Raw genomic sequence first — 27143 nt, forward strand, 5'->3', positions numbered from 1 at the left:
TACTATTGAATCGCATTGTCCACATACAGGCTTTAAGGGGCCCGAGGAGGGTCAGACGTATCCAGGTATTGCACCCCCCTTCGTTTCTCCTCATGGTTCACATCCCTGCATGGTTGGCTGATGGCTCCGTGCCTAAGCGCGCTCCTGACACTGTGTGGTTGCCGCGAAAACTGCATCCTCTGCGGGGGAAGCTGGGCTCGCGCATCTCATGGATCATTGCGTTGTCAAGGTGTTGAGACTCACTACACGTGTTCGTGTATTATTGCTCAGCCTGGCTGAGGATCGAGTGGCAAACAGGTGATAAAATCTTACACAGCATAAATCACATAGGGAGTTCCTACAGGGATTTCGACATATTGATTGAAAAGATCTGCTACATTTCAATGACATACAGTACATTTATGAATCAATGGAATAAAGTTGTTTAAAAGCACATAAGAGTCAATGTCAAGGTGCCGGAGGATTATCAAAACTTCAGAAGAGACTAGATTCAGAAGACAATAGAAAATCAATAAATAAAAAGAAAATCAACAAGTCGCAGCTGAAACTGAGTTTAAGTTGTTGACAACATTTCATTTAAAAAAAAGCGTTATAACAAATAAGAAAACACTCCACATGATACATGTTCGTCTTCAGCCTTATGTCAATCAGTTCTTTGTAGAATAACATCTGTAATTTGTTCTCTGTGATTTGAGAACACATGGAATCATAAGGAGTTGATTACAGTTTATGTATGTGCAGAGTGCCTGATGAAACATTTCCAACAACCCCGAACTCGTCCTCGCGGTTTTTTGTCAGCTGCTGTGATATCACAATGCAATATTCTCCCCCCCCCCCCCCCCCCCCACACACACACACACACTTTGAGTTTTATAATGTTGGTATAAACAATATCACCTTTGACATCCATCCACTTAGAAAGGAAGCTACTGGACATCTAATGGGGCCGAGTCGTCCAGGACACACGCCTTGTGGAGAGCATGGGAAAAGAGTCAATCAATTGTTGTCAGAAAAATAAACACTTTAAATGTAAAGAAAGAACAAACAAAGAAGGACATTTAAACACGTAAAGGCATAAAATACAAAACTCTCAAAGTCATGCAATATTAACTTTTAGACATCCAGAGGGATATTCAGATTATTGTCGCACCTTTACGCACATCACCTTGATAATGACACAAAAACAAACATATAGATGTGAGCATCATGACACACATCTGCAGGCAGCCCCCTCACCAGCCTCTCTCACCTCCTCCTGCAGCAGGGCCTCCACACCTTGGTGAGCAGCGTGGCTCTGAGCGGGGAGCAGCCCCAGATGTACAGGATGGGGGTGAGGGCAGCGTTCACTCGGGGTAACACACGCAGAGGGTCGGTGCCCTCATTCTTAAAGGTGTAACACACCAAGCCAAAGAAGTTACAGACTATAACATGACAGAAGAGGGGAAGCCACGTCGTCAAAAAGAACAAAGCCACCACCAGTATGAGATACACCGAGGAGCGCTTGATGTCCCTCTCCACGGAGGGTGGCTCCTTCTCCAGCTGGAACCTGGCTATGATGAACAGCCTGATGTTCAGTCCTATCATTATAATCACTGTAAAGATGTTGCCCACGAAGGAGCCAATGCTCACGATCTGTCTGGCCACGCCGACTGTGACCAGGTTATTCACAGCCACGATGAGGAAGGCGTAGAGCCAGAAAGCACAGATGACCACCACGGTTCTGTTGAGCGTCATGCGGCGCGAGTATTGGAAAGGTGAAGCCACAGCGTGGTACCTGTCGGCCTGCGCGGCCAGGATGGCCATGTAGGACAGACCTAAAAATGTGGGCACCACGTAATATGTTCCCGTAGGGGAGCCGAAGTGGTCCTTCACATCCATGACCCCCACATAGTAATAAGACACGCCGGTGCAGATGTCACTGAAGCAGGTGCTCAGCATGTACATGAAGCGGTTCTCGCTGCGCAGAGCCCTGTTCAGCAGTATGGAGACACACACAGACATGTTGAGGAAGATGATGCTGGAAGCCAAGGAAACACTGAAAAGAAACATCAACACATTGCCAAAGCTGGTGAGGGGCAGAGCTAGAGACAGACCCTGCAGGCTGCTGTTACTCATCAGTGCAGAGAACAGGGGAGCACAGAGTTCAGGTCTTCAGTGACGAGTGGCAGCAGCAGAGCCGCTGAGACCTGACAACTGAGAGGGTTTACTTCTGCTCTGGTTTAAGAAGCACAGTCAAGACCAGCTCACGTCCACCTGTGGCTGTAATTCCCCAGAGGTCAACAACAGGGGCGTTGCCTGGCTCGGGCATTCGAGGCTGAAGCCCTCTGTCAGAGTCTCTTGATACGATAAAGCAGAGGTTTTCAACAGGTGGTCCTCGACCCTTAGGGGGTCCGCGGAGGTACTGCAGGGAGGTCTAGAAATTTTGGGTTGATTAGACATTTTTTAAATATTTTTTTAATTTTAAATTTCTTTTTCCAACCAATCATTTTTCCACATGTCAAATGTCTTTAAATACACATTAACATGAATCCAACTAATTGTAGCGAACGGATAAATGGAGGCAGAAGATGTTATCTCTCAGTCAGTAATGCAACACTGCAGCTCCTATACCTTGCACAAGTTTTAAAATAAAAACATGAATATATGAAGCTGTGTATTATTTGAATAGCTTAGTATTAAATGCACAATAACAGAGTAGCTGGGTTTGTTAATACACAGCACTAGGCCCAGTTTAATATAAAACACAATTTTATACAACATATAGTTGGGGGTCCCTGCTCCATCTCTCCACCAGTTTGGCGGTCCTTCGCCTGAACAATGTTGAAGACCCCTGCAGTAAAGGATATAATCAGAGTTTGTCCTTTAAAGCAGGGGTCTTCAACGTTTTTCAGGCCAAGGAACCCCAAACTGGTGGAGAGATGGAGCAGGGACCCCCTACTATATATATTGTATAAAATAGTTTTTTATGTTAAGCTGGGCCTAGTGCGATATATAAGCATAGCTACCCTGTTATTGTGCATTCAATACTAAGCTATTCAAATATAACACGGTGCATATATTCATGTTTTTAATTTAAACATGTGCACGGTACAGGGTGGCCATGCCACTGCCATTTATAAACATACATCTTGCATATAACACTGAGCTATTAAAGTAAGTCACAGATTCATGTTTTTATTTTAAACACACATGTAGAAGAGACAGTGAATCCTCAAGCCATCTGTGGAGGCCACACATACTCCCACATCAGTGAGATGTCGGACCCTAATGGGTACCACACAACTTATCTAACCTTGGACGGATGGCGGTTGTCAGGCAGAGGGTCAAATCAGCCTCTCAATATGTTGGATGCATGTTACTGTGTATTTAAAGACATTTAAATTTGTGGAAAAAAATTGGTTAGAAAATAAATCAAAAATTATAAAAAATGAATCAACCAAACATTTCACGACCCCCCTGCAGTACCTCCGCGGACCCCCTAGGGGTCGCGGACCCCCTGTTGAAGACCTCTGCTTTAAAGCATCCGGTGCAGCACACAATTGTAAACTGAATGAATGTCAAATCAGTGTGGAAAGAACTGACCACTTTCATAGACTTTCTGTTCTATTCTGATTTATTAATAAAAACCTTATTTTCTAAATTATAGAACAGATGTAATAACAATAAAAGTCTACAATTTTTTAAGACTGATTTTATTAACTGCCATTATTCAGGGGAACATTTAATCTCAAAAGGTTTCTATGCCATTTTGCTATCTCGGGGCTGTAATATTTAGATTGGACTACAACTGACACCGTCACATATCGGCTAGTTAACTGTAGTTAAAGTATTAAAGTAAAAGTACTTGTTTGACAGATCATTTATATTATGTTATTAAGCGCTATGACATCATTAGATCATTTATACTGAAGCGGCTGTGTAAGCAAGTGAAGCTACAGTCAAATTCATTATGAACAGTTTTATATTAGATATATTGTGAGAGCTTGTCTCTGTGGTGAGATGGATCATCAAAGCATTTGAGAACTTCAGAGAGAAAAACCTTTAACAAAATCTGATATTTGACAAAATTTAATTTATTTTTCATCAGCAAACTTTTTTCTAAACCACTGGTTTAGCCTTTAATACTTTGTTTTAACAACTTGTTAAATTATCTAATGTTTGAAATCTTCATCGTTAAGCCCTCAAATAAATGCAGTATAAAATACAATAATTCTCTCTAAGATGTATCAGAGAAGATGTAAATAGTAGCATAAAGTGGAAAAACTAAAGTATAAGTACTTCAATGTGGTGGAGTAGTAAATAAATATTGGAGTTTTATAGTATTTGTGACATTGTGTAGTGTAAACTCTCCAGCCTGCAGAACAGGAGATATAATTTATATCCTGGGGTATGGTATGCTCTTCTGGGTTTGTTTAGTGTATATATAAATGTATCAACACACCTTATCAACCCCCCCCCCCCCCCCCCCCCCCGCCGCCCCCGGACTCAGCCCCAGATGTTTTACTCTGCAGCTGACAGCCCCCCCCCCCCCCTCCTTGGTCAACACGTGACGTACCAGGCTCTAAAATAACAACAGCCTGCGATAAGACATGAATTCATCTTTATTATTTTATGTTTATATTATCTAGCATTGCTAGAAAACATCCTGAATTAATAGGAAATGTGTACATTTTACTGATATATTATTTTAGCTCACCTAGATGGGAGCAAATGTAAAAAATGTCCCACATTACCCCGCTCTCCCCTATTCAGACAAACTGAATTTCAACAAGCGTTAAACTTGTTTCATTAATTTCCCAAGGTTTTAGAAAATAAGTGTGTTTACCAAGTTATGAGTGGATTAAACTTGTATACATTCATATTTGAAATGCTTCATATTGAATACTGAATTGAAACTGAATTGAGAATTTACAGACATGGAACTCTAGCAAGGCTGGTGAGGGAAATAAAATCATATCCAAAATCCATAAAAATGTATTTGGTGCATCATTGGTGAGACATCCATAGAGAAACAAGGGGGCCTTGCTCAAACTGAATTTGATCAGGTGTTCATAAGGAAAAAAGAGAAGATTTATGTCAAACATATTTTTTAAGATAACTTTTCAAGATTTCACATCATTGACATCCTTAAATCGTTCTTTACATATATAGTATTTCAATTTTTTTTATTACTCCATATTATACATATTAATTTTCAGCCTCATTTCCATCAGTTATTTGTGGAATAACATCTGTAATTTGTTCACTGACTTGACAACACATAAAACATGAAGGGGTTAAATAAAGTTTATGGATGGGCTTAGTGCCTGATGAAACGTTTCCAGCCTCTCCCGTGAAACCCATGAGAATGGAAGAGAATGGGAAAAGATGTTTTATATAATTTCAAGTTTCAATGAATAATTGTCAGAAAATGAACCCTTAGGATATTTGTCTTGCTGTTTTATGGATTTAAAGGAGGAACAAAAAAGAACATTTCAACACATAGAGGCATAACGTATGTATTACACTCCATCTACAATATGTGATAACTCTTAGACATTGAGAAGGACAATCAGATCACTGCTAAGCTTTTAAGCGCTTTAAGCACTTAAGCAAGTTAGTTTTCTCTGACAACTGTAAGGTGATTCAACCTGTTATCACATGTTCACGTGGAGCCAGATGTGAGCATCATGACACACATCTGCAGGCAGCCCCCTCACCAGCCTCTCTCACCTCCTCCTGCAGCAGGGCCTCCACACCTTGGTGAGCAGCGTGGCTCTGAGCGGGGAGCAGCCCCAGATGTACAGGATGGGGGTGAGGGCAGCGTTCACTCGGGGTAACACACGTATAGGGTCGGTGGCATCATTCTTAAAGGCGTAACACACAGATGCAGAGAAGTTACAGACTATAACCTGACAGAAGAGGGGAAGCCACGTCATCAGAAAGAACAAAGCCACCACCAGTATGAGATACACCGAGGAGCGCTTGATATCCCTCTCCACGGAGGGTGGCTCCTTCTCCAGCTGGAACCTGGCTATGATGAACAGCCTGATGTTCAGTCCTATCATTATAATCACTGTGAAGATGTTGCCCACGAAGGAGCCAATGCTCACGATCCGTTGAGCCACGCCGACTGTGACCAGGTTATTCACAGCCACGATGAGGAAGGCGTAGAGCCAGTACGCACAGATGACCACCACGGTTCTGTTGAGCGTCATGCGGCGCGAGTATTGGAAAGGTGAAGTCACAGTGTGGTACCTGTCGGCCTGCGCGGCCAGGACGGCCATGTAGGACAGACCTAAAAATGTGGGCACGATTAAATGTGTTCCCCTAGGGGAGTTAAGGCCATCCTTCACATCCAGGACCCCCACATAGTAATAAGACACGCCGGTGCAGATGTCACTGAAGCAGGTGCTCAGCATGTACATGAAGCGGTTCTCGCTGCGCAGAGCCCTGTTCAGCAGTATGGAGACACACACAGACATGTTGAGGAAGATGATGCTGGAAGCCAAGGAAACACTGAAAAGAAACAACAACACATTACCAAAGCTGGTGAGGGGCAGAGCTAGAGACAGACCCTGCAGGCTGCTGTTACTCATCGGTGCAGAGAACATACATGTGGGCACAAAGTTCAGGTCTTCAGTGACGAGTGGCAGCAGCAGAGCCACTGACACCTGACAACTGAGAGGGTTTACTTCTGCTCTGGTTTAAGAAGCACAGTCAAGACCAGCTCACGTCCACCTGTGGCTGTAATTCCCTGGACATCAGGTCACCAAGTGAAGTAACAGGCTTAAGGACAACAACAGCCTGCAATTAGAATACATGACTCATTATCGCTGTCAGTTTGTATCATCATTACATGTTATTGTCCTGATATTGAAAAGATCATATAGAACTAAATAAAACTGAACCAAACAGATTTTAGGTTTTGCTAAATAAACCTTTTTATTTTTCACAAACAGATTCATAAGCTAAAAACGTTGTCATATTAAACAAATGTGCAATTTTAAACTTGTTCAACACTAGAAGGCTTTGAAGCTGAAAATCAGTCTGTAAACCATTCCATGTGTTTATTTTGTTAATCCATAAAACATATTTGGTCTGTCATTAGGTAGACATCAATAAAGCCTGAAAATAAACCTGATCAGGTGTTCATGGAAGAAAGAGGGGAGGTTTATGTCCATATTCGTTGTAGCATCTTTGTTTAGCTTGCAGTGAGGGATCAACAAGCCGATTGGCCGAAGCAGAGCGGAGTGAACAGACTGTGGTGTAACGTTTGACCATGTCCTGGATGTAGACTGGACCTGATCCGTTCACAGCACGGTAGCAGCTACCAATGTTTGGAAAGGGATGCGGCAGCCACTGCTAGTGAAGGGAGCGGAGGAGCTGAGTAGTGTGAGTGATATTAGGTTAAAAACCAGTCGAGCTGCTGCATTCTGGATGAGCTGCAAAGGTTGGATGGCACTAGCAGGTAGACCTGCCAGGAGGGAGTTACAGTAGTCTAGGTGAGAGATGACCAGAGCCTGGACCAGAACCTGCACCGCCTTCTGGGTAAGAAGGGGGGTTTCTGAGTAACAGTGGTCAGTGACTTCATGGCTGGCACAGGTGAAAAAGGGAGTCCTCACACAGAGCTGGGTCTCATTACACTGTTTAGCCCTGTTTCATACACGGCAAAAACAAACAGCCTGTGTCCTGGACAAAACTAGGATGAGGATGGTGTTGATTTGCACATTTGAAAACGCTCTCTATGTGAATTCCCTATGAACATTAGAGGGAATTCATATATAGCGTGTTTGGTTCTGTTTTTATACATTCTTCAAAATATCCAATGTTACAAACTCAAACTTTGAAAGTCACTCCAGCATTGTTAGTCTACACTTTTAACTTTTACAGTGGCTTTTTGATGTGAGGAGCAGAGTGTGGTCTGGGGATGACTTCAGTCGTGTTTATCTACAGGTCACAGCTCTTTCATTGCCTTTTGATTCTGAGGGTTTGACGGTCGTGCACATTGAAGTGTTAAATGAAGGCCACATGAACACATACATTTCCAATAAAACGTACCTGCAGATGTGTGTCATGATGCTCACATCTGGCTCCACGTGAACATGTGACCACGGCTTGAATCACTTTGACAGAGTCAAATTCATTATAAACAGTTTTATATGAGATATTTTGTGAGAGTTTGTTTCTGTCTTTGATCTGTGGTGAGATGGATCATCAAAGCATTTGACAACTTCAAAGAGAGAAACCTTTAACAAAATCTGACATTTGATCAAATTTAATTTCTTTTTCATAAGCAAAATATGTTCAAAACCAATCTGTTAGTCTTTAACAATTTGCTTTAACCACTTGTTATATTATCCATTGTTTTGAAATCTTCATCTTTAAAGCCCTCAAGTAAATGTACTGCAATATAAAGTAAAAAATAATTATCTCTGTGATGTATCAGAGAAGAAGTACGAAGTAGCATGAAGTGGAAATACTAAAGTACAAGTTGTTACATGTGATGTAGAAGAAAATAAATATTTGAGTTTTACAGTATTTGTGTAATTGTGTAGTGCAAACTCTCCAGCCTGCAGAGCAGGAGTTATCATTTATATCTTGGGGTGTGTATATATAGTTTCTTATGTGTATATATAGTTTGTTTAGTGTATATATAAGTTTATCAATACACCTTATTACCCCCCCTGCGGACTCAGCCCCGGATGTTTTATTCTGCAGCTGACCCCCCCCACCCCCCGGTCAACGAGTGACGTGCCAGGCTTTAAAATAACATCAGTCTGCAAATAGAGTCAATTCATCTTTATTATTTTCGGTTAATTTGAAAGAACATATACATCTCAATAAAACTAAATTTATATTATTTGTCCGGTTCTGCTTAACAAGTCTGGAACAGTCTGGTTATTTTATTTATTTTCTCTCTATCAGAAGGATGACCTGGCCAAGAATAGCATCAACGCATTCCCGAGAGTAAAAGTTATTAACAAACAGATTAATGACATTAAAACTTGCTCATAATAAACACTTGCACATTAGATCTTTTACAAGAGTTTTAAACTTGTTCAACACTAGAAGGTTTTGAAGCTGAAAGTCCATCTGTAACTTATTCCATGTGTAAGGTGCCAAAAACCTGAAGGTTACATTTCCTAATTCAATCATTTCTTAATGTGTTCACAGTTGAGGGCCACTCATGCCTCTTTGTGTTCGACTCCTACTTCAACAGCAAAACACACAAACTGCAAACAACATGTGTTAACTGTTTAAAGTTTCACTAATGTCATATTATTAGGACATTTCTCAAGGTCTTAGAAAATAAGTGTGTTTACCAAGTTATGACTGGATTAAACTTTTATACATTCATATTTTAAATGCTGCATATTGAAGACTGAACATGAACTGAATTGAGAATTTACAGACATAAAAAACTAGTAACGCTGGTGTGAGAAAAAAATATCATATCTAACATCCATAAAAGGTATTTGGTGCATCATTTGTGAGACATCCATAGAGAAACGAGGGGTCATTGCTCCCTCTAGTGGTTAAAAACTGAATTTGATCAGGTGTTCGTAAGGGAAATAGAGAAGGTTTATGTCGAACATATTTGTTAAAAACTGTTCAAGATTATTAGAAAACATCCTTGACATCCTTAAATCATTTCTTTACATATATAGTATTACAGTTAACAATTACTCCATATTATAAATGTTCATTTTCAGCCTAATTTCCATCAGTTACTTGTGGAATAACATCTGTAATTTGTTCACTGTGATTTGACAACACATAAAACATGAAGGTGTTAAATACACTTTATGGATGGGCCGAGTGCCTGATGAAACATTTCAAACATCTCCCATGAAACCCATGAGAATGGAAGAGAATGGGAAAAGACGTTTGAAACAATTTCAAGTTTCAATGAATTATTGTCAGAAAAATAAACATTTAGGATAATTTATTGCTGTTTTATGGATTTAAAGGAAGATCTAACAAAAAAGAACATTTCAACACACAGAGGCATAACGTACACATCATGCAATATGTATTACACTCCATCTGCAATATGTGATAACTCTTAGACATTCAGAAGGACATTCAGATAACTGCTATGCTTTTACGCACATAAATGAAACAATAAAAGTTCTTTTTCTGCAACAACTGTAAAGTGATTCAACCTGTTATCACATGTTCACGTGGAGTCAGATGTGACCATCATGACACACATCTGCAGGCACCCACCCTCACTCTCTCACCTCCTCCTGCAGCAGGGCCTCCACACCTTGGTGAGCAGCGTGGCTCTGAGCGGGGAGCAGCCCCAGATGTACAGGATGGGGGTGAGGGCAGCGTTCACTCGGGGTAACACACGTATAGGGTTGGTGGCATCATTCTTAAACGTGTAACACACCAAGCCAAAGAAGTTACAGACTATAACCTGACAGAAGAGGGGAAGCCAAGTCATCAGAAAGAACAAAGCCACCACCAGTATGAGATACACCGAGGAGCGCTTGATGTCCCTCTCCACGGAGGGTGGCTCCTTCTCCAGCTGGAACCTGGCTATGATGAACAGCCTGATGTTCAGTCCTATCATTATAATCACTGTGAAGATGTTGCCCACTAAGGAGCCAATGCTCGTGATCCGTTGGGCCACGCCGACTGTGACCAGGTTATTCACAGCCACGATGAGGAAGGCGTAGAGCCAGTAAGCACAGATGACCACCACGGTTCTGTTGAGCGTCATGCGGCGCGAGTATTGGAAAGGTGAAGTCACAGCGTGGTACCTGTCGGCCTGCGCGGCCAGGACGGCCATGTAGGACAGACCTAAAAATGTGGGTACGATTAAATGTGTTCCCCTAGGGGAGTTAATGCCATCATTCACATCCAGGACCCCCACATAGTAATAAGACACGCCGGTGCAGATGTCACTGAAGCAGGTGCTCAGCATGTACATGAAGCGGTTCTCGCTGCGCAGAGCCCTGTTCAGCAGTATGGAGACACACACAGACATGTTGAGGAAGATGATGCTGGAAGCCAAGGAAACACTGAAAAGAAACAACAACACATTACCAAAGCTGGTGAGGGGCAGAGCTAGAGACAGACCCTGCAGGCTGCTGTTACTCATCGGTGCAGAGAACATACATGTGGGCACAAAGTTCAGGTCTTCAGTGACGAGTGGCAGCATCAGAGCCACTGACACCTGACAACTGAGAGGGTTTACTTCTGCTCTGGTTTAAGAAGCACAGTCAAGACCAGCTCACGTCCACCTGTGGCTGTAATTCCCTGGACATCAGGTCACCAAGTGAAGTAACAGGCTTAAGGACAACAACAGCCTGCAATTAGAATACATGACTCATTATCGCTGTCAGTTTGTATTATCATTACATGTTATTGTCCTGATATTGAAAAGATCATATAGAACTAAATAAAACTGAACCAAACAGATTTTAGGTTTTGCTAAATAAACCTTTTTATTTTTCACAAACAGATTCATAAGCTAAAAACGTTGTCATATTAAACAAATGTGCAATTTTAAACTTGTTCAACACTAGAAGGCTTTGAAGCTGAAAATCAGTCTGTAAACCATTCCATGTGTTTATTTTGTTAATCCATAAAACATATTTGGTCTGTCATTAGGTAGACATCAATAAAGCCTGAAAATGAACCTGATCAGGTGTTCATGGAAGAAAGAGGGGAGGTTTATGTCCATATTCGTTGTAGCATCTTTGTTTAGCTTGCAGTGAGGGATCAACAAGCCGATTGGCCGAAGCAGAGCGGAGTGAACAGACTGTGGTGTAACGTTTGACCATGTCCTGGATGTAGACTGGACCTGATCCGTTCACAGCACGGTAGCAGCTACCAATGTTTGGAAAGGGATGCGGCAGCCACTGCTAGTGAAGGGAGCGGAGAAGCTGAGTAGTGTGAGTGATATTAGGTTAAAAACCAGTCGAGCTGCTGCATTCTGGATGAGCTGCAAAGGTCGGATGGCACTAGCAGGTAGACCTGCCAGGAGGGAGTTACAGTAGTCTAGGTGAGAGATGACCAGAGCCTGGACCAGAACCTGCACCGCCTTCTGGGTAAGAAGGGGGGTTTCTGAGTAACAGTGGTCATTGACTTCATGGCTGGCACAGGTGAAAAAGGGAGTCCTCACACAGAGCTGGGTCTCATTACACTGTTTAGCCCTGTTTCATACACGGCAAAAACAAACAGCCTGTGTCCTGGACAAAACTAGGATGAGGATGGTGTTGATTTGCACATTTGAAAACGCTCTCTATGTGAATTCCCTATGAACATTAGAGGGAATTCATATACAGCGTGTTTGGTTCTGTTTTTATACATTTTTCAAAATATCCAATGTTACAAACTCAAACTTTGAAAGTCACTCCAGCATTGTTAGTCTACACTTTTAACTTTTACAGTGGCTTTTTGATGTGAGGAGCAGAGTGTGGTCTGGGGATGACTTCAGTCGTGTTTATCTACAGGTCACAGCTCTTTCATTGCCTTTTGATTCTGAGGGTTTGACGGTCGTGCACATTGAAGTGTTAAATGAAGGCCACATTAACACATACAGTACATTTCCAATAAAACGTACCTGCAGATGTGTGTCATGATGCTCACATCTGGCTCCACGTGAACATGTGACCACGGCTTGAATCACTTTGACAGAGTCAAATTCATTATAAACAGTTTTATATGAGATATTTTGTGAGAGTTTGTTTCTGTCTTTGATCTGTGGTGAGATGGATCATCAAAGCATTTGACAACTTCAAAGAGAGAAACCTTTAACAAAATCTGACATTTGATCAAATTTAATTAATTTTTCATAAGCAAAATATGTTCAAAACCAGTCTGTTAGTCTTTAACAATTTGTTTTAACCACTTGTTATATTATCCATTGTTTTGAAATCTTCATCTTTAAAGCCCTCAAGTAAATGTACTGCAGTATAAAGTAAAAAATAATTATCTCTGTGATGTATCAGAGAAGAAGTACGAAGTAGCATGAAGTGGAAATACTAAAGTACAAGTTGTTACATGTGATGTAGAAGAAAATAAATATTTGAGTTTTACAGTATTTGTGTGATTGTGTAGTGCAAACTCTCCAGCCTGCAGAGCAGGAGTTATCATTTATATCTTGGGGTGTGTATATATAGTTTCTTATGTGTATATATAGTTTGTTTAGTGTATATATAAGTTTATCAATACACCTTATTACCCCCCCTGCGGACTCAGCCCCGGATGTTTTATTCTGCAGCTGACCCCCCCAACCCCCCGGTCAACGAGTGACGTGCCAGGCTTTAAAATAACATCAGTCTGCAAATAGAGTCAATTCATCTTTATTATTTTCGGTTAATTTGAAAGAACATATACATCTCAATAAAACTAAATTTATATTATTTGTCAGGTTCTGCTAAACAAGTCTTGAACAGTCTGGTTCTTTTATTTATTTTCTCTCTATCAGAAGGATGACCTGGCCAAGAATAGCATCAACGCATTCCCGACAGTAAAAGTAATTAACAAACAGATTAATGACATTAAAACTTGCTCATAATAAACACTTGCACATTAGATCTTTTACAAGAGTTTTAAACTTGTTCAACACTAGAAGGTTTTGAAGCTGAAAGTCCATCTGTAACTTATTCCATGTGTTAGGTGCCAAAAACCTGAAGGTTACATTTCCTAATTCAATCATTTCTTAATGTGTTCACAGTTGAGGGCCACTCATGCCTCTTTGTGTTCGACTCCTACTTCAACAGCAAAACACACAAACTGCAAACAACATGTGTTAACTGTTTAAAGTTTCACTAATGTCATATTTTTAGGAAATGTCTTAAGGTCTTAGAAAATAAGTGTGTTTACCAAGTTATGACTGGATTAAACTTTTATACATTCATATTTTAAATGCTGCATATTGAAGACTGAACATGAACTGAATTGAGAATTTACAGACATAAAAAACTAGTAACGCTGGTGTGAGAAAAAGAAATCATGTCCAACATCCATAAAAGGTATTTGGTGCATCATTTGTGAGACATCCATAGAGAAACGAGGGGTCATTGCTCCCTCTAGTGGTTAAAAACTGAATTTGATCAGGTGTTCGTAAGGGAAATAGAGAAGGTTTATGTCGAACATATTTGTTAAAAAACTGTTCAAGATTATTAGAAAACATCCTTGACATCCTTAAATCATTTCTTTATATATATAGTATTACAGTTAACAATTAATCCATATTATAAATGTTCATTTTCAGCCTAATTTCCATCAGTTACTTGTGGAATAACATCTGTAATTTGTTCACTGTGATTTGACAACACATAAAACATGAAGGTGTTAAATACACTTTATGGATGGGCCGAGTGCCTGATGAAACATTTCAAACATCTCCCATGAAACCCATGAGAATGGGAGAGAATGGGAAAAGACGTTTGAAACAATTTCAAGTTTCAATGAATTATTGTCAGAAAAATAAACATTTAGGATATTTGTCTTGCTGTTTTATGGATTTAAATTTCAACACATAAAGGCATAACGTACACATCATGCAATATGTATTACACTCCATCTGCAATATGTGATAACTCTTAGACATTCAGAAGGACATTCATATCACTGCTAATCTTTTAGCACATAAATGAAACAATAAAAGTTCGTTTTCTGCAACAACTGTAAAGTGATTCAACCTGTGATCACATGTTCACGTGGAGTCAGATGTGAGCATCATGACACATATCTGCAGGCAGCCCCCCTCACCAGCCTCTCTCACCTCCTCCTGCAGCAGGGCCTCCACACCTTGGTGAGCAGCGTGGCTCTGAGCGGGGAGCAGCCGCAGATGTACAGGATGGGGGTGAGGGCAGCGTTCACTCGGGGTAACACACGTATAGGGTCGGTGGCATCATTCTTAAAGGCGTAACACACAGATGCAGAGAAGTTACAGACTATAACATGACAGAAGAGGGGAAGCCACGTCATCAGAAAGAACAAAGCCACCACCAGTATGAGATACACCGAGGAGCGCTTGATGTCCCTCTCCACGGAGGGTGGCTCCTTCTCCAGCTGGAACCTGGCTATGATGAACAGCCTGATGTTCAGTCCTATCATTATAATCACTGTGAAGATGTTGCCCACGAAGGAGCCAATGCTCGTGATCCGTTGGGCCACGCCGACTGTGACCAGGTTATTCACAGCCACGATGAGGAAGGCGTAGAGCCAGAAAGCACAGATGACCACCACGGTTCTGTTGAGCGTCATGCGGCGCGAGTATTGGAAAGGTGAAGCCACAGCGTGGTACCTGTCGGCCTGCGCGGCCAGGATGGCCATGTAGGACAGACCTAAAAATGTGGGCACGATTAAATATGTTCTCGTAGGGGAGTTGATGGTGTCCGTCACATCCAGGACCCCCGCATAGTAATAAGACACGCCGGAACAGATGTCACTGAAGCAGGTGCTCAGCATGTACATGAAGCGGTTCTCGCTGCGCAGAGCCCTGTTCAGCAGTATGGAGACACACACAGACATGTTGAGGAAGATGATGCTGGAAGCCAAGGAAACACTGAAAAGAAACAACAACACATTACCAAAGCTGGTGAGGGGCAGAGCTAGAGACAGACCCTGCAGGCTGCTGTTACTCATCAGTGCAGAGAACAGGGGAGCACAGAGTTCAGGTCTTCAGTGACGAGTGGCAGCAGCAGAGCCGCTGAGACCTGACAACTGAGAGGGTTTACTTCTGCTCTGGTTTAAGAAGCACAGTCAAGACCAGCTCACGTCCACTTGTGGCTGTAATTCCCCAGAGGTCAACAACAGGGGCGTTGCCTGGCTCGGGCATTCGGGGCTGAAGCCCTCTGTCAGAGTCTGAGAACACTTATAGGACTGATGTTATCAAGGTTGACCCCCAAGGGTCCACCTTCATACGGTAAAGCAGAGGTCTTCAACAGGGGGTCCTCGACTCTTAGGGGGTCCGCGGAGGTACTGCAGGGGGGTCATGGAATTTGGGGTTGATTAGACATTTTTTTATATTCTTTTAATTTTAAATTTCTTTTTCCAACCAATTATTTTTGCACATGTCAAATATCTTTAAATACACATTAACATGAATTCAACTATTGTAGGGATGGATAAATGGAGGCAGAAGACGTTATCTCTCAGTCAGCAATGCAACACTGCAGCTCCTATACCTTGCACGAGATTAAAATAAAAACATGAATAAATTAACCTGTGTATTATTTGAATAGCTTAGTATTAAATGCACAATAACAGGGTAGCTGGGTATGTTTACACACAGTACTAGGCCCAGTTTAATATAAAACACAATTTTATACAATATAAATAGTTGGGGATTCCCTGCTCCATCTCTCGCCCAGTTTGGGGGTCCTTGGCCTGAACAACATTGAAGATCACTGCACTACACAATCACAAAAATACTGTAAAACTCAAATATTTATTTTCTTCTCCATCACATGTAAGAACTCTTACTTTAGTATTTCAACTTCATGCTACTATGTTCTTCTTCTCTGAAACATCTCAAAGGGAATTATTTTATTTTATACTACAGTACATTTATTTGAGAGCTTTAAAGATGAAGATTTCAAAACAATGGATAATATAACAAGTTGTTAAAATAAATACTTAAGACTAAACAGATTGGTTTTGAACATTTTTTGCTTGTGGAAAGGAAATACAAAAAATTCAAAAGTCAGATTTTGTTAAAGGTTTTTCTCTATGAAGTTCTCAAATGCTTTGATGATCCATCTCACCACAAATCAAAGAGAGAAACAAGCTCTCACAATATATCTAATATAAAACTTTTTATAATGAATTTGACTGTAGCTTCACTTGCTTACACAGCTGCTTCAGTATAAATTATCTAATGATGTCATAGAGCTTAATAATATAATATAATAATCTGTCAAATGAGTACTTTTACTTTAATACTTTAACTAAAGGGAGAGATGGAGCAGGGACCCCCAACTATTTATATTGTTTAAAATTGTGTTTTATATTAAACTGGGCCTAGTACCGTGTATAAACCTACCCAGCTACCCTGTTTTTGTGCATTTAATACTAATCTATTCAAATAATACACAGGTTCATATATTCATGTTTTTATTTTAAACCTGTGCAAGGTATAGGAGCTGCAGTGTTGCATAGCTGACTGAGCGATAACGTCTTCTGCCTCCAATTATCCGTTTGCTAAAATATGTTGGATTCATGTTAATGTGTATTTAAAGACATTTGAGATGTGCAGAAATAATTGGTTGGAAAAAGAAATTTAAATTAAAAAAAATATAAATAAATGTCTAATCAACCCCAAATTTTGTGATCCCCCTGCAGTACCTCCACGGACCCCCAAAGGGTCGAGGACCCCCTGTTGAAGACCTCTGGTGTATCGTAAACTCTCCAGCCTGCAGAACAGGAGTTATCATTTAAATCTTGCGGTGCGTACATAGTTTGTTTAGTGTATATATAAGTTTATGAATACACAAGTGACGTACCAGGCTTTAAAATAACAGCAGTCTGCAAATAGAGTCAATTCATCTTTATTATTTTCAGTTTATATTATCATTACATTTTATTGTCCTGACATAACAATTCAGATTTGAAAGAACATATACATCTCAATAAAACTAAATTTATATTATTTGTCCGGTTCTGCTTAACAAGTCTGGAACAGTCGGGTTCTTTTATTTATTTTCTCTCTATCAGAAGGAAGACCTGGCCAAGAATAGCAGCAACGCATTCCCGACAGTAAAAGTAATTAATAAACAGATTAATGACATTAAAACTTGTTCATAATAAAAACTTGCACATTAGATCTTTTACAAGAGTTTTAAACTTGTTCAACACTAGAAGGTTTTGAAGCTGAAAGTCCATCTGTAACTTATTCCATGTGTAAGGTGCCAAAAACCTGAAGGTTACATTTCCTAATTCAATCATTTCTTAATGTGTTCACAGTTGAGGGCCACTCATGCCTCTTTGTGTTCGACTCCTACTTCAACAGCAAAACACACAAACTGCAAACAACATGTGTTAACTGTTTAAAGTTTCACTAATGTCATATTATTAGGACATTTCTCAAGGTCTTAGAAAATAAGTGTGTTTACCAAGTTATGACTGGATTAAACTTTTATACATTCATATTTTAAATGCTGCATATTGAAGACTGAACATGAACTGAATTGAGAATTTATAGACATAAAAAACTAGTAACGCTGGTGTGAGAAAAAAAAAAAATTCACATCCAAAATCCATGAAAGGCCTTTGGTGCATCATTGGTGAGACATCCATAGAGAAACAAGGGGTCATTGCTCCCTCTAGTGGTTAAAAACTGAATTTGATCAGGTGTTCATTGACAACCTTTGATTTTTTCTTTACATATGTAGTATTATAATTAACGATTACTCCATATTATACATGTTCATTTTCAGCCTCATTGCCATCAGTTATTTATTGAATAACATCTTTAATTTTTTCACTGTGATTTAACAACACATAAAACATGAAGGTGTTAAATACACTTTATGGATGGGCTGAGTGCCTGATGAAACATTTCAAACATCTCCCATGAAACCCATGAGAATGGGAGAGAATGGGAAAAGACGTTTGAAACAATTTCAAGTTTCAATGAATTATTGTCAGAAAAATAAACATTTAGGATATTTGTCTTGCTGTTTTATGGATTTAAATTTCAACACATAAAGGCATAACGTACACATCATGCAATATGTATTACACTCCATCTGCAATATGTGATAACTCTTAGACATTCAGAAGGACATTCATATCACTGCTAATCTTTTACGCACATAAATGAAACAATAAAAGTTCGTTTTCTGCAACAACTGTAAAGTGATTCAACCTGTGATCACATGTTCACGTGGAGTCAGATGTGAGCATCATGACACACATCTGCAGGCAGCCCCCTCACCAGCCTCTCTCACCTCCTCCTGCAGCAGGGCCTCCACACCTTGGTGAGCAGCGTGGCTCTGAGCGGGGAGCAGCCCCAGATGTACAGGATGGGGGTGAGGGCAGCGTTCACTCGGGGTAACACACGTATAGGGTCGGTGGCATCATTCTTAAAGGCGTAACACTCAGATGCAGAGAAGTTACAGACTATAACATGACAGAAGAGGGGAATCCAAGTCATCAGAAAGAACAAAGCCACCACCAGTATGAGATACACCGAGGAGCGCTTGATGTCCCTCTCCACGGAGGGTGGCTCCTTCTCCAGCTGGAACCTGGCTATGATGAACAGCCTGATGTTCAGTCCTATCATTATAATCACTGTAAAGATGTTGCCCACGAAGGAGCCAATGCTCACGATCTGTCTGGCCACGCCGACTGTGACCAGGTTATTCACAGCCACGATGAGGAAGGCGTAGAGCCAGAAAGCACAGATGACCAGCACGGTTCTGTTGAGCGTCATGCGGCGCGAGTATTGGAAAGGTGAAGCCACAGCGTGGTACCTGTCGGCCTGCGCGGCCAGGACGGCCATGTAGGACAGACCTAAAAATGTGGGCACGATTAAATATGTTCTCGTAGGGGAGTCGAAGTTGTCCTTCACATCCAGGACCCCCACATAGTAATAAGACACGCCGGTGCAGATGTCACTGAAGCAGGTGCTCAGCATGTACATGAAGCGGTTCTCGCTGCGCAGAGCCCTGTTCAGCAGTATGGAGACACACACAGACATGTTGAGGAAGATGATGCTGAAAGCCAAGGAAACACTGAAAAGAAACAAAAACACATTGCCAAAGCTGGTGAGGGGCAGAGCTAGAGACAGACCCTGCAGGCTGCTGTTACTCATCGGTGCAGAGAACATACATGTGGGCACAAAGTGCAGGTCTTCAGTGACGAGTGGCAGCATCAGAGCCACTGACACCTGACAACTGAGAGGGTTTACTTCTGCTCTGGTTTAAGAAGCACAGTCAAGACCAGCTCACGTCCACCTGTGGCTGTAATTCCCTGGACATCAGGTCACCAAGTGAAGTGACAGGCTTAAGGACAACAACAGCCTGCAATTAGAATACATGACTCATTATCTCTGTCAGTTTGTAATATCATTACATGTTATTGTCCTGATATTGTAAAGATCATATAGAACTAAATAAAACCAAACTAAACAGATTTTTCAGGATTTGCAAAACAAGTCTGACTCTTTTTTTTTTCACAAACAGATTCATAACATAAAAAACTTATTAAACAAATGTGCAATTTTAAACTTGTTCAATAAAGCCTGAAAATGAACCTGATCAGATGTTCATGGAAGAAAGAGGGGAGGTTTATGTCCATATTCGTTATATCTTTGCAGTATACTGAACTTTTGTCCTCTAGTCACAGTTAGTAGTATTATTAATAGTATTAGAAGTAGTACTAGATGGTAGTTAATAGTTTTTGTCCACCTTTGCACATCTTGTTTCAGGTTGCACCTCTGTCTTGTACAGTCTAACTCTAATGGCACATAATATGTTTCTTGCATTCTGGTGATAATTGTCTTTGTATCTGTGTATGTACACTGAGCACAATTTAACCCGAGTCATGTTCCTAGTATCTTGTACACATACTTGGTAAATAAAGCTTATTCTGATGATGATCATCTAACAGTGGTCAGTGACTTCACGGCTGGCACAGGTGAAAAAGGGAGTCCTCACACAGAGCTGGGTCTCATTACACTGTTTAGCCCTGTTTCATAGACGGCAAAAACAAACAGCCTGTGTCCTGGAGAAAACTAGGATGAGGATGGTGTTGATTTGCACATTTGAAAAGGCTCTCTATATGAATTCCCTATGAACATTAGAGGGAATTCATATACAGCGTGTTTGGTTCTGTTTTTATAAATTTTTCAAAATAACCAATGTTACAAACTCAAACTTTGAAAGTCACTCCAGCATTGTTAGTCTACACTTTTAACTTTTACAGTGGCTTTTTGATGTGAGGAGCAGAGTGTGGTCTGGGGATGACTTCAGTCGTGTTTATCTACAGGTCACAGCTCTTTCGTTGCCTTTTGAATCTGAGGGTTTGACGGTCGTACACATTGTAGTGTTAAATGAAGGCCACATGAACACATACATTTCCAATAAAACTCATTAGATGTTGCAGTTAAATTAAAAAGGAACGTAATATTCAGGATGCAATGCTGGATTAGTCGGTTGGAATAAAACCCTATTTCTTTTGAACAAGGTTTACTCTGAATGTGAGGCATGCAAGTGTTGAACAAAAAGTGATAGAAACTGAGGTGATGGAGACCTCAGGCTTCAGGTGAGAGGAAATTCATTTTAGGTAGACGGTCGTAGAGTAACCAAACATCCCCAGTTTTTCACCATCACCATGCACAAGTGTCTTCAAATAACAAGGTATCATTCAGACATGTTGTTTTTACACGACATACTATATTGTTATGCTAAAGCCTCTGCCCTCTAGAGATCAGGAGGTGTGCGTATACTCCATAGGATCCATCCACGATGTGGCCTTTATAAGTGTCACGCGTGCTCTTCCTCTGGTGGAGCACCAGGATGCGCCTTAACGCCACCGTCCCTCTGTCGGTGGACTTCGACACTCCGGAAGACTTCCTCATCTTCATCTTCCACATCATGTTCGCCACCAGCGCGGTGCTGGTCGCCGGCTCGGTGGTGATCGGGATCTCCTGCACCCCGTCTCTGCGAGGCCAGAACCGCTTCATATTCATGCTGAACACGAGCATCAGTGATACGATGACCGGCTTCTCGGTCTACTACCTCGGCCTCTTCGACGTCCAGGAGGGCTACCCCTCCAGGAACGGCACGTTTTACATCTTGCCCTCATTCCTCGGTGTCAATGTGTTGACCTTCCTGTTCGCTCAGTTTGATCGTTACTTCGCTGTGTGTCATCCATTCTTTTATAACCGCTTCATAAGCAGGTACTTTGTCATTGGTATCTGCGCATTTTGTTGGATTTACACCTACTCCATCCTCACTGTGCAGAGCCTGGTGCCAATTTCAATAGCGGCTCAGATGAACGCATTCGGTGTAATGATTCTGCAGATTATACTTATTGTCAAACTGCTGATGACCGTTAAATTATACATCATCGCGAGGAACCACTTGGTGAGAGAGGTGCCCGGCACGGAAAAAGAGAACAAAAAGGAGTCGCTGCGCATCATTGTGTTTGTGGTGATTTGCTTCTTGGCGCTGTGGTGTCCGTCATTCGTGAATATCATTGTCAGACAGATGACCAGGGGAGGTCTGAAGTTCAGGAACGAGGCCACCAACCTGTTCGCCATCTTGGCTCGACTGAACGCACTGGTCACCCCGGCTCTGTACATCTGTGGCAGCCCGGCGCTGCGGGAGGCCGTGTGGGTTACTGTGTGGCGGAGGATCTGCCCCGGGCGGAGGCCGAGGTCAGTCTCAATACAGGCAATTTAAAATGTCACTGATTGAGTGTGAGACATTTGACTTTTGTAGAATTGTTGTGTGTAACTTATAATATTGCTATGTGAAACACTGACTGCAGCCCTCTCTTTCTCTCCACCCTCACCTCCTGTCTCTTTTCAGAATTGGTTTAGCTATCGATGGAGTAACAAAGAAATGACAACGAAGCTGAATCTGCATCAACATCATCAGCAGCAGCAGGAATCATATGGAGACGGACTAAATGACCAGAACACGGGTCTTATATGTTATGTGTTTGATTTTGAATTAACGTGAGTCCTTCATCATCAGAAATTCCACTATTTTCCTGATTTTTCAAATGTCTGCAGAGTGTATGAATTCCCTATGAACATTAGAGGGAATTCATATACAGCGTGTTTGGTTCTGTTTTTATAAATTTTTCAAAATAACCAATGTTACAAACTCAAACTTTGAAAGTCACTCCAGCATTGTTAGTATACACTTTTAACTTTTACAGTGGCTTTTTGATGTGAGGAGCAGAGTGTGGTCTGGGGATGACTTCAGTCGTGTTTATCTACAGGTCACAGCTTTTTCGTTGCCTTTTGAATCTGAGGGTTTGACGGTCGTGCACATTGTAGTGTTAAATGATTTTTCAAATGTCTGCAGAGAGCACAGTTTTATAACATGGACGATATGGTGTGTGAAGTGAGGTATGAAATCAAAGGTGAAAGACTGGCGAAATGTATTAATGTTCCACTGCCACGTGTTGCTGGGAAAATCCATTACAGACATGCGGGGCAGGATCACTATACGTCTGTCGTTTGATGTTAAGCCCCGGCATTCAAATGCGACTCGAAATGGTGTCATTTACACAACGTTTTATTTTCCAGTTTGAAAAAGTTGTCACCTCTTACTTCAATTGTTTTGGATTTGGCTGAAACCCTCTTAACCCCTGAGACTCCTAAAGTGTTTTGTGGACTCAAACATATCACCCACCCCTCCATCGGCCCAGTGGTGAGTAGATAAGTGAATTCAATTTTGAACTATCCCTTTAATGCTTGTGTTAATTTATAATGTGATGGTATTGACGAGCCGCAGGTTCAGCACCACGGCTCAGACAGCTCCACTGATACCGGCAGGTTCAGGACCTCGGCCAGCTCCGTGTTGTTTTTGATAAATACAACTGACTAATTACTACACGAGCCGGGGTATGTGGGCAACGCCTCCAGCAGGAATAAAAACTATATTTAACATCTATAGCTACCTTCTCCAATTCAAAAATTAAATGACACTCAAAGAGAAATGGGATATTTATGATCATCAGTCAATCTATCACTGTCTCCCTCCATCATCACATCCCTGAGCTTCATCATGGAAAGTCAGAATTTAAAACAGGAGGGCATCTCTGTGTGGGTGAAGCTTCCCTTTACTGCCATCATGATCCCGTCAGTCAATATCACATCTATCTTAACTTAACTTCTACAGTATAGCCCACAGCTAGAGACTTTAATCTTTAATTTTGAAGACTTTAATCTTGATGATGTTTTCCTGCACGTGGCATCTATTGCACTTCTGTCCGTCCTGGGAGAGGGATCCCTCACATGTGGCTCTCTCTGAGGTTTCTACGTATTTTTACCCTGTTAAAATGTTTTTTTAGTAGTTTTTCCTTACTCTTGCTGAGGGTTAAGGACAGAGGATGTCACACCCTGTGAAAGCCCTATGAGATGAATTGTAATTTGTGAATATGGGCTATACAAATAAAATTTGATTGATTGATTGATTAACAACCTTATTTTTTACTTCCCATTGTTATCGCACCGTGCTCTGTGATATTGTGATATTCTAAAATCATGCACTTTTAACATAAAATCGTTCAGCGATATTATATTAGTATTTAATATCAATTTCTATTCGCTGTGCAAGTGGATTTCTTGTGTCAGTGAAGCACTTATATCAATTTAGCGTTTTTTCTTGGAATTAAAGTCATGACGCCTCTATTCTCTCATATGTGACGTGTTGACCTGCTGATTGTAAATCCCTTCTCATGAGGCTGTTTCCTCTCCACAAAGGGGATTATGTATAGTATGTGTCGACATATAGCTGCGTTGTAATATATGATAACATTATCTCAAGCTGAAAATGTCTTTATGATGGAAAACTAATCACTAAGTGTCTGCATTTGGATTATGCACTGTTCAAACTATACATATGATAAGTATAATAAGTTGGGTTCAGTAACCAAATCACCAGAAAACAAAGAGTGATCACTGACCAATGATGATTTCTATACAACTGATAATAAGAAGATCACAAATTAATAATGAATCAAAAGCTGTTGATATATGTAATTGTGGCGAACAGAAGAAAAGTAAAAGCATGTTGGCTTGTGAAGGTTTGGGGGAAATATTGTGTGATAATTATTTTTGTCAATATAACAAAGAGGCGTTTTTAATGATCATGGTTCAATCTGCAAGTTATTGTTAAAACTGAATTGCAATAAAAGAAAAACTGAAATACTAAATTCTGACTTTTTGCAGTTTTAAATGATAAAATGTCTTTAAGATAATAACATGTTGGGGGAAATAAAAGCTTAATGATTGACATGAAGAGTGCCATTAGGTCATTCCTCATGGGCACATCTTGGTATCACCTGTTCAATATAAAGACCAAATAAACGAGGCAGCTTTACAGACACCATGCTGCTCTTCAACCTCACACCCCCCGTGGCAGGAGCGGTGCTTCGTCTCTCTGTGGACTTTAACAGTCCTGTCGATTATCTCATCTTTATCTTTCAGATCTTATTCGCCACGGCCGCGGTTCTTTTAGCAGGGCCGGTGGTCATCAGCATTTTGTGCACCAGAGCGCTGCGGCTGCAGAACCGGTTCATTTTCATGCTGAACACCAGCATCTGTGACACGCTGGTGGGGCTGTCAGTGTACTACCAGGGTCTGTTTGATGTGCAGGAGGGCTACCCGTCCAGAAACGGGACTTATAATGTGTTACCAACTCTGCTCGGGGTGAACATTATGACCTTTTTATTCGCGCAGTTCGATCGATATTTTGCTGTGTGCCACTCATTCGCGTACATGCGCTTTGTCACCCGGAGGGTGATCATCTCCACGAACGTGTATTGCTGGTTCCATGTCTACGTGCTGCTGCTCATTCAAAATTTCCTGCCTCTCTCCAAAGCTGTGCAGGTTTATGTCTTCAGCATCATCACCTTGCAGTTCATCGTGCTCACCAAGGTGGCCATGACCATCAAACTGTACTTTGTAGCCAGGTACCAGCTGGAGAGAGACCCCCCCAGTGCAGAGAGAGAAAACAACAAGGAGTCTCTGAGAATCATCATCTTTGTTGTCATCAGCTTCTTGGTGTTGTGGGTCCCCTCCTTTGTTAACATCGTGCTCAGACTGATAGTGGGGCGAGGGCTCGTGTTTAGGAACGAGGCCACCAATCTGTTCGCCATCATGGCCCGTCTGAACGCCGTGTGCACACCGGCCGTGTACCTGTGGGGGAGCCCGGCTCTGAGGGAGGCCACGGTGCGGACGGTGTGGGGCAGAGTGTGTCCTCGCTGTAGGAGGAGGTAAGAGGGGCAAAAGGAAAAAGGTGATATTCGCTTCTCTGAGGAGTGAACGTGCAGTGAAGCAGATGTTGATGCGTCTCTTTCTCAGGGTTGTCCCCAGTCCTGTGAAGGGAACCAGTAACGGGAGGCCGACCAAGATTCACTGACTGGGAAAGGTGAGATGAGCGAGGACTCATCCAGCTAAAACAAAAAATGTAAATGTCACTACAAATGAATAAATAAGTATTATTTTCATTATTTATTTCAGTGTGTTGACGCTGACAGGTTCCCGGTAATGAACTGTAGCTTTCCCGTCTATTCAAACCTTGTTGATGTTAATGTTAATTGTTACAGACGCCCTTTGAATTCGTAATGTTTTTTATCTTCTAATACGAAAAAAAAAAGAATTAATTGATAAAGCCAAACCCTCATTCAACAGAAACAAGTTTGGGTTTTATGTTTAAATTTGTTTTTTAGTCCATCAGTTTGCTGGTTTACTTTCATAGTTGTTAAAGTTTTATACAATATAATGCTTAATTAGTCACTTATTCAACAAAATCATTCTTCTTTGATTCTTCTTATTATTTATTTACTTTCAGGCCTCCATGAGTACAGAAAAACTTCCCTCACCATAAAACGTTCAAGCATAGATATAATATAATCTGCGTGCTGAGCTGATAATGATCAATAGTGTGATGAAACTGACCTTATATATATATATATATACATATAATAACATTAGCTTACTGATGTGACTGCAGATCCTGGTGCTGAAGTTAAGTTCAATTCAAGTGTCTCTTATGTGAAATTAGTTTTGGGTCCAAATCTCTATTTCACCAAAGAAGATTTGCGTCTTACAAGCAAATGATGACGAGTTTGAAAACAGCTTTTTGATCCTTGGTCCGGAACATCGCAGTAACATATATTTTTATCCATTTCTGTAAATATTTCCAGATTGTCCTTGATTTGTTTTTATATTTTTCTCAATGTTTTAAATAACGTTTCTATCCTGATTTTTTTTTCATCGCAGGAAGAGCGTCAGTAGATGCCTCATATGGATTCGTGACACCACAGCGCCCTCTGGTGCTATTTTGGATCAAATAAAACTCTAACGAGTAATAAAAGCTCTTGTAAATAAAATACTATTAATATGTGATATATGCTACTCTTTTCTATATTTTTAAAGTTGTCTTTCAAGTTAAGAGGTTCATACTTTCCAACAACATTGCATGTGTTTTAGCAAAGGAAGAATGTTA

At 41.0% G+C, this 27143-nt stretch overlaps 7 protein-coding genes across 7 annotated transcripts; 2 read left to right on the top strand and 5 right to left on the bottom strand.

Moving 5' to 3' along the window:
• Nucleotides 1–937: 937 nt before the first annotated feature.
• Nucleotides 938–2115, bottom strand: LOC128437798 (D(1)-like dopamine receptor). The gene is made up of 2 exons (XM_053420063.1): nucleotides 1250–2115; nucleotides 938–968 (listed from the first exon to the last, which is right to left on the bottom strand). Exons 1-2 carry the CDS (start codon nucleotides 2113–2115, stop codon nucleotides 938–940), a joined length of 897 nt encoding a protein of 298 aa, XP_053276038.1.
• Nucleotides 2116–5708: 3593 nt separating this feature from the next.
• Nucleotides 5709–6578, bottom strand: LOC128438498 (D(1)-like dopamine receptor). The gene has a single exon (XM_053421080.1). It carries the CDS (start codon nucleotides 6576–6578, stop codon nucleotides 5709–5711), a length of 870 nt encoding a protein of 289 aa, XP_053277055.1.
• Nucleotides 6579–10222: 3644 nt separating this feature from the next.
• On the bottom strand, nucleotides 10223–11092 carry LOC128437804 (D(1)-like dopamine receptor). Its single transcript, XM_053420072.1, has one exon. It carries the CDS (start codon nucleotides 11090–11092, stop codon nucleotides 10223–10225), a length of 870 nt encoding a protein of 289 aa, XP_053276047.1.
• Nucleotides 11093–14724: 3632 nt separating this feature from the next.
• Nucleotides 14725–15594, bottom strand: LOC128438499 (D(1)-like dopamine receptor). Its single transcript, XM_053421081.1, has one exon. It carries the CDS (start codon nucleotides 15592–15594, stop codon nucleotides 14725–14727), a length of 870 nt encoding a protein of 289 aa, XP_053277056.1.
• Nucleotides 15595–18895: 3301 nt separating this feature from the next.
• LOC128438913 (D(1)-like dopamine receptor) lies at nucleotides 18896–19765 on the bottom strand. The gene has a single exon (XM_053421683.1). The coding sequence runs from the start codon at nucleotides 19763–19765 to the stop codon at nucleotides 18896–18898; it is 870 nt and encodes a 289-aa protein (XP_053277658.1).
• Nucleotides 19766–21470: 1705 nt separating this feature from the next.
• Nucleotides 21471–22524, top strand: LOC128438500 (C5a anaphylatoxin chemotactic receptor 1-like). Its single transcript, XM_053421082.1, has 2 exons — nucleotides 21471–22333; nucleotides 22488–22524. Exons 1-2 carry the CDS (start codon nucleotides 21471–21473, stop codon nucleotides 22522–22524), a joined length of 900 nt encoding a protein of 299 aa, XP_053277057.1.
• A 2497-nt stretch (nucleotides 22525–25021) lies between these two features.
• Nucleotides 25022–26054, top strand: LOC128438880 (rhodopsin-like). Its single transcript, XM_053421630.1, has 2 exons — nucleotides 25022–25908; nucleotides 25997–26054. The coding sequence occupies exons 1-2, from the start codon at nucleotides 25022–25024 to the stop codon at nucleotides 26052–26054; spliced, it is 945 nt and encodes a 314-aa protein (XP_053277605.1).
• Nucleotides 26055–27143: the final 1089 nt, after the last annotated feature.

This window comes from Pleuronectes platessa, chromosome 4 (genome assembly GCF_947347685.1).
Source record: "Pleuronectes platessa chromosome 4, fPlePla1.1, whole genome shotgun sequence".
Lineage (NCBI taxonomy): Eukaryota > Metazoa > Chordata > Actinopteri > Pleuronectiformes > Pleuronectidae > Pleuronectes > Pleuronectes platessa.

Excerpts from the sequence above, each read along its gene's own strand:
- LOC128437798 (XM_053420063.1), bottom strand. The coding sequence starts at position 2,115 with ATGAGTAACAGCAGCCTGCAGGGTCTGTCTCTAGCTCTGCCCCTCACC. Across the intron at positions 969-1,249 it reads AGGCCCTGCTGCAGGAGGAG|GCGTGTGTCCTGGACGACTC; the intron begins GTGAGAGAGGCT and ends GCTCTCCACAAG.
- LOC128438498 (XM_053421080.1), bottom strand. The coding sequence starts at position 6,578 with ATGAGTAACAGCAGCCTGCAGGGTCTGTCTCTAGCTCTGCCCCTCACC.
- LOC128437804 (XM_053420072.1), bottom strand. The coding sequence starts at position 11,092 with ATGAGTAACAGCAGCCTGCAGGGTCTGTCTCTAGCTCTGCCCCTCACC.
- LOC128438499 (XM_053421081.1), bottom strand. The coding sequence starts at position 15,594 with ATGAGTAACAGCAGCCTGCAGGGTCTGTCTCTAGCTCTGCCCCTCACC.
- LOC128438913 (XM_053421683.1), bottom strand. The coding sequence starts at position 19,765 with ATGAGTAACAGCAGCCTGCAGGGTCTGTCTCTAGCTCTGCCCCTCACC.
- LOC128438500 (XM_053421082.1), top strand. The coding sequence starts at position 21,471 with ATGCGCCTTAACGCCACCGTCCCTCTGTCGGTGGACTTCGACACTCCG. Across the intron at positions 22,334-22,487 it reads TGCCCCGGGCGGAGGCCGAG|AATTGGTTTAGCTATCGATG; the intron begins GTCAGTCTCAAT and ends GTCTCTTTTCAG.
- LOC128438880 (XM_053421630.1), top strand. The coding sequence starts at position 25,022 with ATGCTGCTCTTCAACCTCACACCCCCCGTGGCAGGAGCGGTGCTTCGT. Across the intron at positions 25,909-25,996 it reads TGTCCTCGCTGTAGGAGGAG|GGTTGTCCCCAGTCCTGTGA; the intron begins GTAAGAGGGGCA and ends TCTCTTTCTCAG.